At 45.5% G+C, this 20254-nt stretch overlaps 1 protein-coding gene and 2 long non-coding RNA genes across 11 annotated transcripts in view; 1 reads left to right on the top strand and 2 right to left on the bottom strand.

Annotated features, from left to right (window-relative positions):
- COL16A1 (collagen type XVI alpha 1 chain) overlaps positions 1–20254 on the top strand; it is a 122378-nt gene that overhangs the window by 74784 nt on the left and 27340 nt on the right. For 2 of the 9 annotated variants that reach the window (XM_083625125.1, XM_083625132.1), the window contains exons 31-49: positions 777–884; positions 2127–2249; positions 4028–4081; positions 4465–4506; positions 4592–4627; positions 5762–5815; positions 6296–6364; positions 6456–6509; positions 8863–8889; positions 9547–9612; positions 9794–9847; positions 9973–10026; positions 12130–12183; positions 12503–12538; positions 13278–13391; positions 15148–15183; positions 18125–18208; positions 18445–18480; positions 19068–19112. In XM_083625125.1, the coding sequence (XP_083481251.1) occupies positions 777–884; positions 2127–2249; positions 4028–4081; positions 4465–4506; positions 4592–4627; positions 5762–5815; positions 6296–6364; positions 6456–6509; positions 8863–8889; positions 9547–9612; positions 9794–9847; positions 9973–10026; positions 12130–12183; positions 12503–12538; positions 13278–13391; positions 15148–15183; positions 18125–18208; positions 18445–18480; positions 19068–19112 (1146 nt within the window). The remainder of the gene's footprint in view (positions 1–776; positions 885–2126; positions 2250–4027; positions 4082–4464; positions 4507–4591; positions 4628–5761; positions 5816–6295; positions 6365–6455; positions 6510–8862; positions 8890–9546; positions 9613–9793; positions 9848–9972; positions 10027–12129; positions 12184–12502; positions 12539–13277; positions 13392–15147; positions 15184–18124; positions 18209–18444; positions 18481–19067; positions 19113–20254) is intronic. The other 7 variants (XM_083625127.1, XM_083625133.1, XM_083625126.1 and 4 more) reach the window with 6 other exon arrangements.
- LOC310767885 lies at positions 7401–9659 on the bottom strand. The gene is made up of 3 exons (XR_014551092.1): positions 9533–9659; positions 8363–8419; positions 7401–7669 (listed from the first exon to the last, which is right to left on the bottom strand). It is a non-coding gene; the product is annotated as an uncharacterized lncRNA (long non-coding RNA).
- The window catches only part of LOC310767876, a 35555-nt gene continuing 31246 nt past the window's right edge, over positions 15946–20254 (bottom strand). Inside the window, exon 3 of the long non-coding RNA XR_014551078.1 lies at positions 15946–18188. This is a non-coding gene — a long non-coding RNA (uncharacterized lncRNA). The remainder of the gene's footprint in view (positions 18189–20254) is intronic.

Consider the following 20254-nt stretch of genomic DNA (forward strand, 5'->3'; position numbering starts at 1 on the left):
CATGAGCCACTACATCCCACTGGCTCTTATAGTGTTGTGCCACAAATACAAGGGTACTCACAAACTGCAGCAGATTTTTACTTCATAAACTAGCAATGGAACCATTGTTTTGTGTGATTTCTACTGCATAAACAAGGCAGATTTTGGCGTAGTCTTGGAAGTCCTAGCAAAGAAGCTAGAGAATTCCTCTCCCCACCTCCCAAAAGAAACCCTTTCTGCCCACTGCTTTTGGTTGCCCCTGATTTACAGCACATAGTTCAAGTAGGCCTATGAAAACAGCCACTCCAGTCTGTATCCCTTGTTTCTATGATGCTGTGCCAAGACAATGGGCTGCCTTTTGAAGATGGTTCAGAAACTTCAGGAAGTGAAGATTTCAGCAACCAGATGATTGACTGGGACCTGGTGGTTTGGGAATATACCACCAATTCTGGCCAAACAGTGCTGGCAGCAGATTGCCATTTGTTCTAGCATGCGTTTCCCCAGGGAAATGCAGCAGGGAAAAGAAAAATCTCCGCTCAGACACAGATCTGGAAATCCCTGACCTGTGCCTAAAAAGCATGGCACAGTGTGGATGAGCTCTATATTGAAATCAGCATCTTTCAGGCTCTCTCCACTTTAGTATATAACCTTTACTATTATTATTTGGATCTGAACTGTGCCTTGAGGTTGGGTAAAAAAACCAGGGAGGGTGAGAGGTCTAGTTTGTCATTTTTATCTTTTTGATAGGTTGTAAAGATAAATAAGAACAAGTGTGTATAAAAATCTATCCTGTCTAGGGTGCTTCAGGAAGCCCAGGCGATCCTGGCATACCTGGCACAGCAGGTTTGCCTGGTCTTTCTGGTGAACCTGGCGTAAGAGGTCCATCAGGAGCTAAAGGTGAAAAGGTGAGTAAGCCCCTTGTTGGGGTACAACCACCATGCGGCCAAGAGGGACCAAATGTTTTTGGAACAGGATGTGTGTGTGCACCTGTGCAAATAACCAAACTCACCCCAGGGTGAGCTTTCTCACCTGTACAGTGGAACCTTGATTCTCAAACTTAATCCATTCTGGAAGTCCGTTCAACTCCTGAAACATTCAAAAACCAAGGCATGGCTTCTGATTGGTGCAGACGCCCCGGAAACAATGGCCAACAGCTGCATTGGACGTTCGGCTTCCGAAAAATGTTCAAACACTTACTTTTGAGTTTTTGGCGTTCGGGAGCCAATTTGTTCGTCAGCTAAGCCATTCGAGAACCAAGGTTCCACTGTATTGCCCTGTCAACCAGTAGTAGTATTTTACTGCACTTGCAGTAGTAAAATTGCCATCTGCAAACAAGGCACTGAGTGAGTGGGAGAACAGTAAAAATAATGGTTGTTATCACCATTATCTCCCACCCCCCCACTCTCACCAATGCTCTGGAGAAATGCTACATCTAAGGCAATGAGAGGTGGATACAAATTGGTGGCTGGGCCACTGAAAGAGGAACTGGTGTGTTGCTGCTGCTTTTGGTAGAGACTTTTGAAAAGGGAGAGAAAGGAAAATGCCCATTGCCATTGCTAAGGATGAGCTGCTCCTCTGATGCCAAATTTTGTGTGCACACCTCTCTGATTCTTTTTATCCTTTATTTTTTATTTTTTGATGCAGAGAAAGAGGTTCTCCCAAGTTCACAACAAGCAAAAAGGGCCACAAAATTTGGAGCCCATTTAAGTTCATCCCTAATTCAGCTTGGTTCATATCAATTATTGTGTACCTGACCTCTAGGAAAATGGTCCTCAAGCATATCTCTCAGTGGGGTGGGGTGGGTCAGAATCCTGCTTGCTGTCCCGCCCCTGATGGCCCTGCTTTAAAGTTCATGTTTGCAAAGAGGAGCCTACACGCACAAACGTCCTTTGCATGATCCAAACCATCCTATGTGGCAGGGCGTATGCCCATAAGCACACATGTAAAGAGCCAGCAGACACAATTGCAGCTTGCCTCCTTGGTACGGCCAGTGACTATCCACATGAGCCTCTGGTCTTAAGTGTTTACATGATGGAAAATTTTGATTAGGGATAATGGGGTAGGATATTTGGGACATCTAACCTGGCCTCCTGTTTGCTGACATATCACTCTGCATTCTTCCCCACTTTCACCATCCCGGCCCACAGGGTGATGCTTGTGACTCCTGTCCCACCCTCAATGGAGACCTCTCTGGTGCGGTTGGGATCCCAGGAAAACCAGGTTCAAAAGGAGACCGTGGACTTCCAGGTGTGGGACAGCCAGGCAAACCTGTAAGTAGTTTTCTGACTGATCAAAATAGTGGTGCTGAGAATGCCAAATTCAGAATTTAGTCTGATAGTCTGTTTTAAGATTGGTACAGTCATTAACTACCATTACTTTGAGTTATTTATGTGAACAAAACTGAACAATTCAGGCTGCATCCCTAGAACCAGATACATTTGTGTTTGTATAATAGATTGGACAACTGTTGCATGACCTTTTAGCCAGTTTAGATACCTGTGGGTATCACAAGCAGGCATGAAGGTGGAAGGCCTTTGCCCTGCTTCCAAGTTAGCACCTGGTACTCAGGTACTCTGTACATTTATTTGTTTATTTACAGCATTCTTATATCACCCATTAATAATAAGTTTTTGGAAATTCCATGCAACTACGATAGCTGTTGACTTTTGATAAATCTTCCAGAAATATGTCTAATCCTTTAAGATAGCACAACTTGCAATAACAACTTTTATAAGTTAATTACGTCTTGTGTGAAGAACTAATTCCTTTCATCCGTCTAGAACCTGCTGCCAGTCACTTTTATTGGATGACCCAGTGTTAACTGCCTCATTTTTATTCCTTTAATTAACTGGCTCGATTTGCATTTCACAACACCTTCACAAAGGATCTCAATAAAAGATCTTCCCTCAGTACAGGTGACCGTTTCTGTTCAGTATGAGCATGTCAAATAATTATAATTTTAAACACTAGCATTCCTTGGTAATACAAAGGAAGACATTTTAAAAGCAAGTCATGCTCTAACCCTATTAAGTTTGTGAATATAATATCGTTTGTGAGATAACCGATGATGACGGTGGTATGGCTCTGTTTTCACAGATACTGATCTTCAAACATAATTTGAAACAATATGAATACCATTGTTCGTACTGGGAGTCTCAAGAGATTTGAGAAACATATTCTAAGCACACCCCACGATTTCATAAAAGCACAGGAAAGGCAGAGAATTTGCAACAGGGTCTCTGAATTCAGCATCTTGAAAATCTCATTTAAAAAAGAATCAAGTTTCTATCCCTCATGGTGATGAAGAGAGGCTTGAAAGGGTGTAGGCAATGTCTATTCCAGTGTTCAGAAGAGTAGGGTTGAAATGGTCCTGCACTGAGCATGGCATTATCCCTTCCTGCAACTAGCTGAAGCGGATGAAATTATGCACACTAGGGAAATTATGCAAATGTTTGTGATTTATGGTGGTTCGTGATTTATGAAGGTTGCATAATTCTGTTCTTCTTGATGCAAAATTAGAGTGATCAAGATGCAGGATGATGTTATCTTTTGGTTGTTCATGACAGCAAAAATATCCTTTCACAGGATGAGGCTGGAATAAGAGCCTCATATTTCTTTGCTTTACAAATATCCTTTTTGGAGTACTTTTTAAGAAGTTATTTTAAAAAGTTTGTTTCACAAAGCTAATAACTTTCTGATAGACCAGTATACTTTAAAAAAAAAAAATCTGCAGCACTGAAAGGTCTAAAAATGATTAATTGCACCCATTAAATTTTCCAGAACTACTCATTTGAAATCGAATGTCAATTTAGAGCAAACGCTGACTGTTTTAGCTTCCTCGGATAAACAGCTAGCTTTCCCCGTAGCTTTCTAGCTCAGAACTATACAGCAAATGAAAACCTGCTGTGAACTCATAGAAGCTAGACAATACGTTCCTCTAAGGCAACAGAATATGGATCAGATGTGTTGCAACCAGCATGAGTGATGTCTGGGGGGCTCTAAATTATTCAGGCTAATTCTACTGCGTCTTCCCTCCTCTCACCACCAGGGAAAACCAGGACTTCCAGGAGTTCAGGGACCTCCTGGCTTGAAAGGACTGCAGGTGAGCAAGGGCATAGCTGGACAGGGCTTTAAATGTACGTTGTTTGCATGGACAGATGGGGCCGCTTTCTCCCAGGCACTGCTTAAACCTTGGCGTGGCTACCTATTTTGACAGCCAGGCCCAAGAGATAAGAGGAAGAGTGAGTTGCCACTGCTAACCAGCCACAGAAGGTGCTCCACAACCACCCAGTTGGGGTAGTGAACAAAGAGGATTAAGGCTGCGGTGCAGAGATGCAGGAGGAGGGAGCATAAAATTCCAGGGAGGGAGATAAGGGGAATCACTGAGCCAAGGCTGTTGAAATAGCTATGACTCAGGTGTGCTTCATTCATTGGGTGGTTTGGTGATGTCGTGTTTCCACTAATCTGTCTGTTTCATCTTTCCAGGGGGAGCCAGGTCCTCCAGGGATAGGAATCCAAGGTCCAGAAGTGAGTATGGCCAGTGTGTGAATAGTTTCTGCAACCATGTGTTGTGATTAGAACAAGACCCACCCACTTCTCTCTTCTTTCTCAGGGGGAAATTGGACAGAAAGGCTCACCTGGCAATCCTGTAAGTAGAATCTCGCCTTGCCTTGTTCAGCCACGTTAAGACAAGTCAGCCACAGTAGACCTGTCATGCCTAGACAATGACTCAGAGGATCCCTGAACCAGGCTCTGGTGCTAACATAGAAATTGGTACTCACCTGGAAGCTCTTAGACTCAGGATCCACGCAGCCCTGATGACCCAGCAGAAAAGTCCCGAGAGGAGCAATGTGGAGTTAACTGCTTTGCAAGGGGTTATGACCTAGCATGGAAATTAGCACTCATTTGCAGAAGGCTCTTCGATATTCCAGACAAGGGGAACGAGCTGGGGTCTGTGGCGGAGTTTTATCAAAGCTCATTTTCCTTTTCTCAATAATCCTTGTATGATTCCCCTACCCAGAGACCTCCAAATTTGCCTTGTCGTTTTAGTTGCAGGTATAATCAACTCTGCCCTGAATGCATAGGAATAGCCAGAGGGTAGGGGTGGGGGCAGCAGCTCACCAAAATCAAGTAGATAAGTAAAAATACTTCACTGGCAATAAGTAGCAATAATCAGAATGTTTGAAATTGAAAGGCTCACTACGGTCACTTGGAGGATGATTTCTCTGAGCACTTAGGGTCAAAAGAAAGTAATTTAAGCAACTCTTGTTGAGAAATTTCATTCTGAATCTGCTAGACAGAGCTAGACAGAGGATGATGCCACCCCCAGAAAAAAAATTCTGGCTATGCCCATGCCTGAATGTGTAGACTTCCTTCACCATGGCAAGTGGAGGATGCCCCAAAGGATGGCACACAGAACATATCTAGACCCAAAACTACATCAACTTTTTTGTGGCTCCTCCAGCTAGGAATGTACGGAACCTTCTGAAATTGATAGCAAGAAAATTCAATGGCATCTCTACTTTTCCCCCAAAAGGCTTTTCAAACTCCCAGTGCAACCTTTGCTAACCTGGTGCCCTCCAGAGGTTTTGAGCCATAATCCTCATCAGCTGGCTAGTCCAAAGCATTGGGGGAGGGGGAACCAGGTTGGCAAAAGGTATGTGGCAAAAACCTAGCAAAAGGAAATGTTTTGCTATTGAGATATCTTCATGTTTCCAGAACCCAGCTTTGTTCTTCCTCTCTCTTTCACTTGTGCTGTGATTCTCTTTTTTCTGTGCCACAGGGACCCCCGGGACCTCGAGGGCCACCAGGAAATGTTGGGGGAAAGGGGGAAAAGGTGAGCATTGGCATCTGGGTTGTATAATTTGCAGTGAGAATGGAGAAATGGCATCTAATAGCCTTCATGGCTGTGGTGGGTTCATCTTTAATTTCTTATTCATTACCAGTGAGCTGTTGCATTGAATGAATGATGAAACAGATAAAATATCAGTGCAGTGACATGTACACCTATTCCAAGGTGAACCTCAGTAGAAAACTGCTTTAATTCTGTGCTGTTCACAGCGCCATTTCACTGAGGATAGAATTACTGGTTTGCACCCTGCAGCAACGATCCCATATTCCATTGCATTAATATAGGAGCGTGGGAGACACTGCGTTTGCAAAGTATACTTTATATCCCACAATAACTGTGCAAGATATTAGAAAACTCCAGCATAGATTGTGTTAGGCTTTAACTATGTTTTAGAGCAAATGACACCTCTTCCGCCATTATCAGAATGTTGTCAGCATGGATGTAACATTGCTCTTTTCCCTATAGGGCTCCCCAGGTCTTAAAGGTGCCATAGGACCCACTGGGCCTCCAGGTGCCAGTGTTACTGGCCCACCAGTAAGTGCCATTGCTTTGTAGCTCCGGAAATCTTACAACCAACCAGCACTTCGTGCTTTCTGACTCTTGTTGTCCTGGTATTTTCCTCCAGGGCCGAGAAGGCCAGCAGGGCCTCCCGGGAGTTCCTGGATCCGATGGTTCAAAGGTGGGCAAGCTGTGTGCTTTGAAAGAAGACTTATCTGAAAACTAAAATGATCCTGTCTAATCATCTGGCTGCACCAGGTTCTTAATTACCCATGAACCACTCACTTCTGACAATCCCACTGCTGGCAAAAACCTGCGCTGGCCTTGAAAGCCTTAAAACAAAAGGAACTTGATAGGCCTGTCAGATGCATCCTGCCATGGCTGCTAGGTTTTCTATTTGTTCCATGTTTCTAGGGACAGGTCTGAGCAGTTTTTCATTTGTCTCACCACTTTCCCCAGGAAAAGCCTATGTTTGCTGCTGAATTGTAACAATCCACAGCAAAAACTGATTGACATTTGCTCTGATTCAGTAGCAAACAGCAGGTTTTCCCAGGGAAAAGCATTGGGACAAGCAGAAATGTGTGGGTGAGCCCTCAGTGCCCTCTTTAATATTGAAGAGGGGCTTGAGCAACTAAAAATTCGCTCATGCTGCTTCTCACCTTCTTGGATGCTCTGTGAAAAATTACCAGAGTGATGCCCCTGAGTCCTGCTGGCCCTTTGCCCACCTTGAGGCCACAGCACTTGCCTGACCCCACTCTCTTTTGAAGCAGGCTCTGAAACGAAAGTGTTGAAAGCCTGAATTTTGAGGCTTTGGATCCAGCTTTGGCATGACTAATGTGTGGATGTTTCGTGTAAACACTTCATTTCCACCCCAAAATAAGACTGACTAAAGATGACTGAAGCGGCTGAGGGTCAAAGAGCGAAGCATGCAGCACAGAACATGCTTTTTCGTTTGCAAAGCAGAGATGATTGTTCACACCGTGGCGGTTTTGAAATCTGCAGTGCAAATGCTCAGCGCTGTTCTAACGACGAGCGGTGCCTCAAAGGCCAACATATGGCGCTGAAAAATAAATTGGATTTGGGGTGCGTACTCTTCTTTAATAACTCCCAATGTTAGCAAGAGAGATAAAGGGGGTTATTAATTATGCGCGCTTCTTTTGAGGGAAGACCTTCAATTATTCAATAGGAGCCACTGTGCGCAGCCCTCAAAGATCTGTTCCGTGGTCCTTGGTGTTCTCGAGTCGTTCCGATTGAATTCAGCATGTCACTCAGCTTGTTTATCAGTGCAGCAATGCTGTTATCTTGTCGGGTGGAAGGTAAGGGTGGGCCATGCCACAGATGCTGGGGGCGGGGAGTATATAGTTCAGTGGTAGAGCATCTGCCTTGCATGAAGAATGTCCAAATTTCAATTCCCCATGGCATATCCAGGTGCGGCTGGGAGAGACTCCTTGCCTGAAACCTCAGAGAGCCACTACCAGTCAGTGCAGACGGTACTGAGCAAAATGGACTTCTGACTTTGTATAAGGCAGCTTCCCTTATTCCTTCTCCACTCCTACACCACTGCCTGAGAAAGATTCCACAGCAGAGTTTGGACCTGAGATACTTCCAGTCTCAAAGCCTGGCACCATTCAAATGCACGTGTACACCCACCTATAGCCCCCTCTTCACCACTACAAAGCTGTTTCCCAATCAGCTGGGCACTGGTGGGGCAGACTGCTGGGAGGGGAGGTTTAAACCTCCCTTCCCGGTGATTCTCTCTCTGCCCCTCAAGCTGATTGGAAAATGCTAAGCAGCAAAAAAAGAGAGAGGAGAATTGCTCCTTTGGGAGTCACAGCTTCAAGGCATGCCAGGCACCTTAAGGTAGTAGTTCCTGGTGGAACTGGCTTCCCTCACTTTTCTTAGTGGGAAAGGTGAGATGCAAGGAAAGACTTTGGGAACTGCTACTTCAAGGTACCCCAGGTGAGGAAAGCCTTTAGGAACTGGCACTCCAGGCATCTTGAGGAGGTGGGTCCTGATGGAGCCAGCTTCTCTTACCATTTCAGATGGTCCTGGCAATGATCACCAAGTGCTTCAGAAGATTCCTAGGAAGAGCTGTAGGGAACACAGAGGAATTTGCTTGTTTGTTTTTACTTGAAGCCACTGCCACACAAAACAGGTAGGTAGCTGGCAGCCCAGTTGAAAAGGCTTCAGGAGCTAGTTCTGGCCCAGGGGCCACTGTTTACATCCCTCTTGTAATGTAAGGTAAGTCCACATGATTTCTGAGCAACAGAGGAGTTTTTTAAAGGTGGGCAAGGGATTAGTTAGCTCAGAGCTCAGAGGTTCCAGACAGTGGGACGTCAGAAGGCATGAGTGGAGTGAAAGAAGCAGGCCAAAGAGAGCTGATCAAAGGAGCTTGCAGGTGTGCTTCTTTGCACATCTGAGAAGCAAATGGGACCATGTAATCACTCTGCACATGTGTGTGCATGTGTGCTATTGCCAGCAGCACACTTCTCCAAATATTTGACTCTTCTTTCTCTTCCTTTCTTTTTCTCTAGGGTGAAAAGGGAGCCAGAGGAGAGAAGGTGGGTCAGCCTCCTTCTCCATCCCAAATTTTGCAACTCTTAAGTTCCTTTTGGTGTCTTTCCACACTGTCAGCATCTTATACAACAAACACCTGCTGTTTTGTCATGTGCTGCACACAATTCTCCCAGTTCTTATCTTTCTGGGGATGTAATGCACTGGCTGGGAGAAGCACGTTGCACCTTTGAGTAATATAAGGAGGAGCCAGAAACACCCTGCCATTCTGCTACTCCTTGTTCATATGGACCAGAAGTGTTACTCTGGGGATAACAACCCATGACTCTTGATTAAGTGTCCCATTCCAGAGCCCCTAAGAACATAAGAGGAGTCCTGCTGGTTGAAACCAAAGGCTTATCTATTCTTCTTCCACAGTGGCCAAGCAGATGCCTCTGGGAAGCCCACAAGCCATACATGAGCTGGGATAGCTCAGCCAGTAGAGCATGGGATTCTTACTTGCAGGGTTGTGGGTTTGAGCCCTACATTGGGCAAAATATCCCTGCATTGCAGGGGGTTGGACTAGATGACGCTTGTGGTCCCTTCCAACTCTACAAATTCCATTAGCACAGTAGCCTTCTCCAGTAGGAAAGGATCCCTGTGCTCCCACTCCTTGGTCCCCAAGTGTCTCTCCCTCCTTACCCTCCTCACCTTTATCTTCTCAGGGAGATTCTGGTGAGTGCAGCTGCCAGCCCGGCCCTCGCGTGGACTCAAGCAACATTGGTCTTCCGGTAAGCGTCACTACATGCTGCTGCTGCCCCCAAGGCCTTGGGGATTCGCTGCCAGGCTGGATGATGGTTCAAGCCACCTGTGCTCCCCCATTCTCCGCTCAACGCCTTTGCTGCTCCGGAGGCTGGAACGCCCATGTCCTGCTTGGCCTTTGCTAAACGCTCTCCCCTTTTGGACCCGCAGGGTGCCCCAGGACTGTGGATCGGGACTTCCTGGCAGCCTCAGCCGGGCCCTCAGGTGTGTGGGTGTGTGTATGTGCATGCTTGCTCCTCTGTGCGTAGCGACCTTGGCTCCTTTCTCCCCATCGCCCGCCCCGTTGCTCTCTTAACATCTTCCTCTCTCTTTCTTTGTGGTGTTCACAGGGACCACCAGGTGTTCCAGGCCCTCCAGGCCCACCAGGAGCTCCTGGGAGGCAGGTAAGTGGTAGGAGAGCCATATACCCCAGCATCTTGCAGACAAGAACAGGTATGCATTGTCAGTGCCAGCTCCTGTATTCTTTGTGGTGGTGGGGAGTGGATAAGGCACAGCATTAGTGGACTCAGTTAACCTGGAAGAGACAGGGCTTCCAAGCCCAGAATTCACTCCCACTCCCCCTGACTTCCTTGGTTGTGCAGTGCACAGGAAGAGCAGCAGCTCTGCTTAGATGGGGACCCAGTCCTGGTGCTGTGTGTTGTGCTAAGCAAATGAGTTGTGTTGTGGCTGTGAGCCAGTGTATTGCCCTCAGCAGTTCTCATCGCACCCTCATGGAAATGACACGGAATGCTAAAAAGCTTTGGGAAGGTGGAGAAGTCCGGCAAGAGTCCCAATGCCATGACCCTTTTCTTGCTGGGCCATCCCTGTGTTGGTTGATCAAGAGCAGGAGGCAGAAATTGCTCTCCAAAAGCAACACTATACCTGTTTGTTCTATATGTTGCCCTGGCAAAGGGGAGCCCTTGGTACCACTTGGATGGAGAACCAGTTCACAACATTTCCTTTCCTCCCCTCCCAGAACACAGACATCAGTGTGGGGTGATGTGCCTAGTTCCTCCACCCCAACTAAACATGATGGCAGAGGCTTGTTTTGACTTAAGACACATTGGTTGGTCACAGAACAGAGAACTGTGGCAACATTCCACATGGAACATGTGCAACTGATGTATTCCCGTCTTATAGACCTTTTCATTCTAAAGGGCATCTAAATCTTAGCCATGCCTCCCCATCCCCTCTACACAACTGCTGGCTGCAAGAGCAAAAGGTGTGCCTTCTAGAGGTGGGGAGAATACCATGCAAGCATTATGAGTCCTGACCTAAGTTGCAGAAAATCACACCCACCCATGATACTTCTCCTAAGCCTCCACACCCCCAGCCCTTATCTTTATCTTATCTTTCTTTAAGTCTTGTTTCATCTTCTTGGATGCTCACCAGATTTCATCTTCTTGGATGCTCACCAGATTTCTATGGGTTCCCCATTTATCTCTGAGATTCGTCTTCTTGACTGCCACTGCTTCTGTCAGTGATACCCACAAGGGTGTTTTTCTTTCCAGAATATCTCCGTATCTCCTCCATACATTGTACATACAGGCTTCTTCTTATTACATGATTGAAGAAGGCCTTATGTGTTTTTGCTTTGCCATGGGGGAGAAATTTGATTCAGTTCACATTTAAAAGTGGGTCTATCAAATTTGCATTTTCCAAAATAATATGAGAACCAAAACAGCATGCAAAAGTGTGTTTATTAGGAGAAATTTGAAATGAAATGCTAAAAAAAATTCATTAGCATTTTTTAAAGGAAATTGCTACAGAAATGTGGAAAACTGAATTTAAAGGCTCGTCCAGACTTTTGCTTGTCCCACTGCTCCCCCACCCCCAGGAAAGTCTACTCTCTAGCACTGAATCAGAGCAAACATCAATCAGGTTTTTCATGAATTGACATTTGCTCTGAATGAGTGCTAAAGAGCAGGTTTTCCCTGGGAAAGGAGTGGAAGAAGTGGAAAACTGCTCGCACCCATGCTTTCTAGGTATGGGATTGTGGAAGTGGGGATGAGCCCTAAGACTGGAAAAACCAGGAACTAAGAGAACTGAAATTGACAGGTTTTTCCATCCCTAGTGTGGATGAAGAGCCATGCTGGGGGCTTAGGGGAGCTCAAAGGGAAGAAACAGGGTTCATCACATCACTAGATCTCTCAGGTCAGAGAGAGGAATAGGGAAGTCCTGACTTGGTGGCGACAGTCACCAGCAGACTGTCAATGATTGGTTGTTACCCTGATGAAGAAGGTACATAGGAGGCTGCCAACCAATGGAGAGGCCAGTGTAGGAGCCAGTCAGGGCTTGAGGAATAGGTAAAGGAGTTGGAAAGACACAGTGAGGGATGTTCTGGTGCTCGCTGAAAGGCGTGGAAGGCAGGTATTGTCGGTCCCAAGTTCTGGTGCTTTTGAGGTGCCAACGTCTTGCAGCAGAAGCCCTTTGAGATAGCAAAGATCACTTCAGGAGGCAACAGCTGGGAAGCACTCAAAATATTCAAAGTTTCTCCTTGCCTTTAGGGCATCCCAGGACACAATGGCTTGCCGGGACTGCCTGGGCCGGTGGGAGACTTGGTAGGTACAGGACTGCAGTGTCCGCCTTTTCCTGCCCTCGCTCAGGCCTGTGCTTAGTGCTACCCCCTTTTGCTCAGCTCTTCCCCAAGCCTCCTCCATCACCCCACCAAGGAGAAGTGCAGAAGAGGTGCAAACTAGAAGCTATGTTTTTATCAAAAGCAGCAACCAGGAGGCTGCTGGAGGGAATCTGTTAGGTGTTTATGCTGCTTTTGGCACGATTCCCTAGAAGCTCATGGCTCCGATAAAAAAGAAAAGGAAGATGGCTCTGTTTTATCAATGCAATTTTTTTCCTCTCCTCCTTTCCATCTCCCCATTGCAGGGACCACTGGCTGCTGAGAGCATGGCTGTCCTCAAGGTAAGGCAAAAAGGACCTCTGGCTGGCTTTTGCTCTGGTGTGAGCAACAGAATGTGAGACGGCAGCAAAAGCTGTCCTCTCAAGAAAAGGTTAGAAAATCACCTGCCCAAGGCGTTTCTGTGGTTGGATGGAGGGCTGGACTACAGCAGTGATTCAGTAAGCCATGGTCTGTGGGGCATTCTTCAGGTGATCCTAGAGACTGTGATACAATATTTTTTGATGTTTTAATTATTTATTGTATTTTTTATATTTTTTATTTTATGTCTTTATTTTATTTTGAGTGCCACCCTGGGCAACTTTTCCAAGGAAGGGTGGCATAATAACAATAACAACAGGAGCTGCAATGGCAACAACAATAATAATGGAAAATACCAGAATCACTTGCCACAGCAAATGGTGACAAACTCCAACAGAATTGTGCTGAGCGCACAGAGCAACAGGGAAAACAAGGCAATTATTAGGAAGGCGTTGCCACATTTGCAGATGCTCCATCTTACTGAGATGCTAGTCAGTGAAAGTGCTTCTGCAACAAACCCCAGTGCAGAAATGACACAGACTGTCCTGCCAGTATCCTTCTCACCAGAGCTGGCAGGATTCCTCCACTCCTCGTTACTTGTGCATCATTCACAATACAAATAGTACATCATTTAATACAAATGTTGACAATTAATGTTGGAAAGGCAGCAGGCAGTGCAGGAATATTCTGCTTCTCATCCTCTTTTTCTTCTTCCCTTGCCAGAACATTTGTGGAGACTGTGCTAACATACAAGCTTCCCAAGTCCCCGGCGCAACCAAAGGCGAAAAGGGTGACCAAGGCATGCCGGGGGCCCCTGGCATAGATAATTGTGCACGGGTGAGTAGCCAGTCAGGCTTTGGTCACATTCAGATTCCTGTAGCTAGGCTTGAAGAGCACTGTAAATCAGACTGTGAAATCAGTGACCTTGCAATAGCATGAGTCTATAACAGCCCATTCTGCCAAGATGATGTGACACATTTGTGCATTTTAGTAAGTGATGGGAAATGCTAAAAACTCAGGACACATGAACATTTGAGAGCCAGATTTTTTTTAAAAAAAATCATTATGTTTATTGATTATAAAACAATTCTGAAGGCATGAAACGCACATATATCCAATACAAACATTCATCTCAGAATGTAATATACAAATGTGTAATATGGTTCACCGTCAAAATAATTCTGCCAAATCTTTCACAACAAATCATTACAAGATCTGTCCATCCAAAGTTTCCACTTCTGTTATTTCTTTCCCAATAATTATATTGATCACTGCCCAGACTTTATTTTTCCATTATCTAACCACTAGAGTTTCTTCCTTTTTTCTGTCTACTGGCAATTCTTAACATTTTGGGAGGTGATACATGTTAAATGTGATAAATTCAGGGTGGTTTGTTTGGGGTTTTTTACTGTCGGAGAGCTCAAATATGAGAAAGTGACTTTTCCCCCTCAATGTAATGAAATCCTTCCCTCATTCCCATAATAAACCAGTAAGTGTTGGCAAAGAGTGCAGGAGAACCCCAAAATATGCTTGCAGAGGGAAATGCTTTCTGGTGCTGTCTTGTTCAATCTCAACAAATTACAGAAATGCCTTTGGTCAACATACCAACATATAGTCCTATGTAGAGTCCCATTTTTATATACAGAAGGGGGTTGTGACTGTGTGGTCAGGTGGCCCCTCACATCCCCCCCCCACCTATGCTTTGGACTTCCTGTTTGCATGAGAGCTACACAGATAGAGCTCACTGCATCAGTCATGGGATTCAGGTTGACATGTTGGGCTCCACCTGTAGGGGTCCCTATGGAAGTGATAGGCCCAACACAAGGACATTGGGCATGACCAGGAGTAGGGCAATCATACATATTTTGCCTTACTTGCCAGCACCTTTCCAGGCATGACCCAGAACTGACATGTTGTTTAGTCGTTCAGTCGTGTCCGACTCTTCGTGACCCCATGGACCAGAGCACGCCAGACACTCCTGTCTTCCACTGCCTCCCGCAGTTTGGTCAGACTCATGTTTGTAGCTTCAAGAACACTGTCCAACCATCTCGTCCTCTGCCGTCCCCTTCTCCTTGTGCCTTCCATCTTTCACAACATCAGGGTCTTTTCCAGGGAGTCTTCTCTTCTCATGAGGTGGCCAAAGTATTGGAGCCTCAGCTTCACGATCTGTCCTTCCAGTGAGCACTCAGGGCTGATTTCCTTAAGAATGGATGGATTTGATCTTCTTGCAGTCCATGGGACTCTCAAGAGTCTCCTCCAGCACCATAATTCAAAAGCATCAATTCTTCGGCGATCAGCCTTCTTTATGGTCCAGCTCTCACTGACATAAGAACTGACATAAGCAGCTCCAATAGCTGGGTTTTCTTGGATTACACCTATCAAATGCCACTCATAGTCAAAGACTGATGCCTTAGCACCCACTGAAATATTGCAAGGGGTTCTGGGGTGCACTAATCAGGTCACCCACTGCTTCATTGGCATCCGTTGAAAATATGGCTGCTCACGTGTTTCTGGCAAGTGCTGAGCTGTAATGGTAAGTCATACTACAAACTCTGGATAAGAAATTAAATTTCTGCATCTCTTCTGCTTTCAGTGCTTTGCTCTTTACCCCAGAGCAGAAGAGGCTCGGGTGAGTATCTATGGAGAGGGAATCATGGAAAAGATAAAAGCCTAAAATATGCTATGAGTTAACTAATCAATAGTACCTTTCTTCCACCCAGTGGTATGCAAGAAGTGTCCTCATCAGCACATGCTATTTGCACTAAGGGTTCATCATCAGCCAAGTGAGGGGGACCAAGCTCTGTGTCCTCTTGATCATCATGTTCTCACTAGCAGTGCTGTACAGGTATATATATGCCTGCAGCAAAATGCCAGTCTATACTGATACAATTTGAGACCCTTTTGCCCTATACTATCCTTGATCCAAGACACTTCACTCTTCAACTCAAGTTGCTGAGACTTCAGGTTCAGCAAAGCTTAGGGGAAGCTTAGGGGATTCTGAAGATATGTGTATTTCACATCATTCCTTGATCTCCAAAGGTAGCTTGAGTAGATTATTATGGTGAGCTAAAATCTGACGATAATTCCAGAAAGTCAGTTGTTGTGCCTTCCACGGGTGAAATACCATGGCAGAACCATGGCTTGGCATAAATGTGCAAGGATGCAGGTTCCTCTGAGGAGGAGATTGCAGCTACCATTGCCCTCCATGGTTGTTTTGCTGCTAAGTCATGGCCTGGACAGACCATGAGCTGTAGCTAAGAATAAACCTATGAAGAGAGCTTAACCACAAGCCCAGGTTTGGGTAGTTCAGTGTGGCGCAGTAGCAAAAATAATTGCGTAGCAAGGTCCCAGACCCTCCCGGGATGTTGGAATAAAGACACATGAAACAGTATTTTGGGTTAATGGGTGAAAAAGGCCACAACTTTATTGGTTACAGAATGTGAGTGCTATTGGCTTAGGCATTGGAAACCACACGACTATATCTGACTCCTACCCATCCGCAGGAAGTCTTAGAAGGGTTAACCACCAGTAGGGGGAGTCCTGTTGATGCACATCAACTAGGAACTCCCCCAGGGTCACCGCTAGGGGTCGTGCCATGGCCCTACCCCCCCCCCGGTCTGGGGTTTTGGACAGAGACCACGCCCCTCGAGTCCCTTTAACGGAATACCCTTGAAAAGGGGGCGAGTCCTTGGCCGCAGGCAGTTTAAATAGCCCGTGCCAAGCCCTCAGACTGTCCGGATCGGTCGGCCAGGGATAACACGGCTGAGGACCCCCCCAATGGCGCAGGGGCTATTCCACTCCATGTGCGTGAGTAGGGCTGGCTCCCAGCCCGCAATGTCATTTCCCCAGGAACGGGAAATGGCTCTGTGGAGGAGAAAACCAGGCCAATGAAGGAAACTCATCCAGTTAACAAGCAGAATCTAAGGCAGTATTATTGTATCTGAATAGTATACAAATAATTAAGGGATGGGTGGAATCAGTAAAAAGTATCTAACCACTAAAAATCTAAGCAAGCAAACCAAACCAGATAGATTGTCTCTTCTCTGGGCACCAAGGGGAGGGGCTGTCAAATAGCAAATGCAGCTTGGAACAGTGCAGTTGGGCAGTTTTAACTGGGTATTGGGTATTTTAACTGGGTATTGGGCAGTTTTAACTGGGTTTTGGGGAAAATAAGAAATCACCATGGCTCTGTTCTGTGATCCTGTTCAGAATCAAGGACCTTTACAACTTTATTTGTCTTTTTTAAAAAATGGTGGAGATGCAATGATATATTACCCACTTTAGAATGAGTCTAAATATAGAAGTATTTTGTCTGTAGTCAACAGTGCATGCAAATAGGCAGCCCAAAACAGCTGCTACACTGATTTAATCTTCTATGGGACTGTGGGTTCTGGAAAATGTAAGTTCCCTAGCCCAGTGCCAGTTCACTGATCTGTTCTGATGTGAATTCTGGCATTCAAGTTGGGTCTTGAATTTCCAAAGGGAAATGGATCTGAAAGTCTGAGTTGGCTCCTCCTTGAGGCTGCAACCCTATATGCACTTAGCCTGGAATAAGTCCCATTGAACTCAGTGGAACTTACTTCTGGGTGAACATGCCTAGGATTGAACTGTAAATTATGCAATCTTAGGTCTGGCAATGACCAATTTTACTGCATGGTCATCATTGCTCAGTTTACTGAGATTTCTCTCTAGAAGCTGTTTTCTTGAAATAAGTCCAAATAGATGTTCATTGGTGGTGGGGTTGTTTGAAAATCCAGGACTATTGGACTGAAGCAACTAGCATAAACAGAGAGCTCATTCTCATGACCTATGTCTTAAATATATTTTTTTCTGTTTGTCTATTTAAAAAAATCTGGAAGAGGACAAAGAGCACATCAGGAAATTTTTACCAGTGGAATCACAACTACCAGAACTGCAAACAGCAAAAGGTCTTGTGGCACCTTAAAGAATATCAAATTTAATTATGGCACAAGGTTTCATGGACCATGGGATTGAGCCACAATCCTGAACTGGTAAATATATATATCACATGACAGGGGAAGGAATGTGTAGGAGTGAATTCAGAGGGAAATGAAATGCAAGAACAACAAAGAGCGACAATTATCTGAAAGCAAAATAGTTACAGTGACTGATTAACAAGGTGGGACCACTGCCTTCTTAACTGGACAATGTAACTATTATGTTTTCAGGTAATTGCATCCTTTGTTACTTGCACTTTATTTCCCTCTGAACTCATTCCTGTGATTTTTCACTCATTCATATTTGCATGTATATATGCTTGCCAGTTCAGGCTTACACTTAGTGCAATGGATGGAATGTGGTCTTCAAAAGCTATTTATTCATAATAAATTTGTTAGCTCTTAAAGTGCCACGTAACATTTTGTTGTTCTTCCTTCAACAGACCAGCATGGCTATCCTTCTGGCAATTGCAAGATCACATTAGCTTGTAAACTGAAAGCTGCTGGAAGTCCTCCTCCAGTAGATGCCATTCTTTGTTTGGAAACTGCTGGCATCCTTTAACTGCATAGAAAGGTTGGGATTGACTCAATGCATCTTGTCTTCCCTTCCAGGGCGATAGTAGCAATGACCAAGATTGTGCTGGAGGTCCCGGCCATCCTGGAATCCCTGGATTACCTGGAGAGAGGGGGGAACAGGTAATGTCACCCGATTGTTGATGTTTTAATTATGTTTTTAGATATGCTGTAAGCCACCCAGAGTGGCTAGGGAAACCCAGCCAGATGGGTGGGGTATAAATAAATTATTATTATTATTATTATTATTATTATTATTATTATTATTATTATTATTATGACATCAAGGAGCCACAATGCTGCCACAATATCTTGAGTTTAGGAATTATAATTTTCTCTTTGCTTCTCCTTCTGTGCAGGGCCCAGCAGGCCCAAGAGGACCTCCTGGACCAATTGTGAGTACATCAGCTTCTGCTTTTTTGTTTCCATTTGCAAAAAAGATCTTTAGCTGCCCTTCTGGTGCCTGTGCACCATTCACAATTTGCAACAATTTAAAATCACAATGCAAATGCTTTTGTTTTCTCCCTCAAGCCTTTGACCCTTGCAGCATCCGTTTCACCACAAGCTGAAAGCTGTCCAAAGAGCCAGGGAGAGAAAATGCATTTAAATATAACCTTCCTCTTTTGTGCCTGGTCCATGGTGTATATTTGGTCTTTTACATCCAGGCTGTGAGCAGCTGCTCATTGTGTTTAATACAAGTTCCGACCAAAAGGGCTCAAATTGCACTGGGGAGAAGGAAGGGATAGGCAGGTCTCTGTACTCCAAGGTAGCCTTGCTTTTGGGGAATACGGCGATGGATTCATTTGGAAAGGTGAGTCCATCACACTGGTGCTGCGTTGGGAGAAATTAAGTCCTGCTTGTGTCAGGAAAGCCCTGTCCATTCAAGCCAAATCTCTGCTTTCAGTTTCCTCTATCTTCACCCACCTTCCCTAGCCTAGCCAATGTGATTGCCAAGGTATGATTTCACTGTTTCTTCCCATAGGGCCCCCCAGGTTTTCCTGGAACGCCTGGCGCACCTGGATTACCTGTAAGAACCCAGTATAGCACGTGCTCTGTGCAGTCCTTTGTCGCCGCCGCTTGTTTGGCTTCTCACCCCTCCTCCTCCTCCCTCCTATTCCAGGCTCTGTATCTAATAGCACAGCCAACCTCCCATGCACACTTGGTCACATGATCTAACCCCCGCCCCCATATAGTCAAGTTGCCTGATAAAGGCCCATCTTCTGTAGATGTGGATCAGCAGGACTGGAAGGCTCTCCAACCTTTTGGCAACATGGGAATCATTTAATCTGGGATTCATCCTAGCCCCCAAACTGGTTAATCAGGGTCATTCTGTGGTGTTCCCTCAGCCCCATACAAGCATACTCTAAAACCTTCCAGAGTCCTGGCTGTGAAGGGACATCTTCACCTCTGCCAAATGCTGAGAAACCTTGACAGATCTAGTCACATTTCTGCCCACAAAGATTACGCATAGAATGTATTCCCACAGTTAACTTTTCTCTCAGTGCATAGCTTGTCCAACAATTGTTGGCTGCTCATTGTGAGTTGAATCCCTTCAGATGAAGTGGTTCCACTTGACTGTGAACCCATGGCGGATAAACGCTGGGAAAATGTCAAGGAACAAGAGAGGAGATTCCAACTGAACATACGCAAAAACTTCCTGACAGTAAGAGCTGTTCAACAGTGGAATGGTCTCCCTCAGGAGGTTGTGGACTCTCCTTCCTTGGAGGTTTTTAGGCAGAGGTTGGATGGCCATCTGTCATGGATGCTTTTGCTGAGATTCCTGCATCACAGGTGGTTGGGCTAGATGACTCTTGGGTCCCTTCCAACTCGTAAGATTCTATGATTCCACTCCAAAATGAAACCGCCTTCCTTCTGTGTCGTGTATGCAAATTGTGTTTCTGGTTCTTGAAATCCTCATTCCACCCTCACCTGACCACCACCATCACCATTGTTAATTCCTTAATCTCATCCCTCAGCACCTCATCCCACTAATGGCACTGTAACTCCCACAGTCTGTGTGATTAATTGCTATGCGGCGTGGCCCTGTGCTGGTGTCAACAATGTGTCCAGTGAAAACCATCACTGCCCAGCACCGCCATGTAACCCGAACTAACCCCACATTGTTAGCAGCACCAGGGGAGCCTCCCCACTCTTGTGGGTCACATGACA

Source organism: Podarcis filfolensis (genome assembly GCF_964270895.1).
Source record: "Podarcis filfolensis genome assembly, chromosome: 8".
Taxonomy (NCBI): domain Eukaryota; kingdom Metazoa; phylum Chordata; class Lepidosauria; order Squamata; family Lacertidae; genus Podarcis; species Podarcis filfolensis.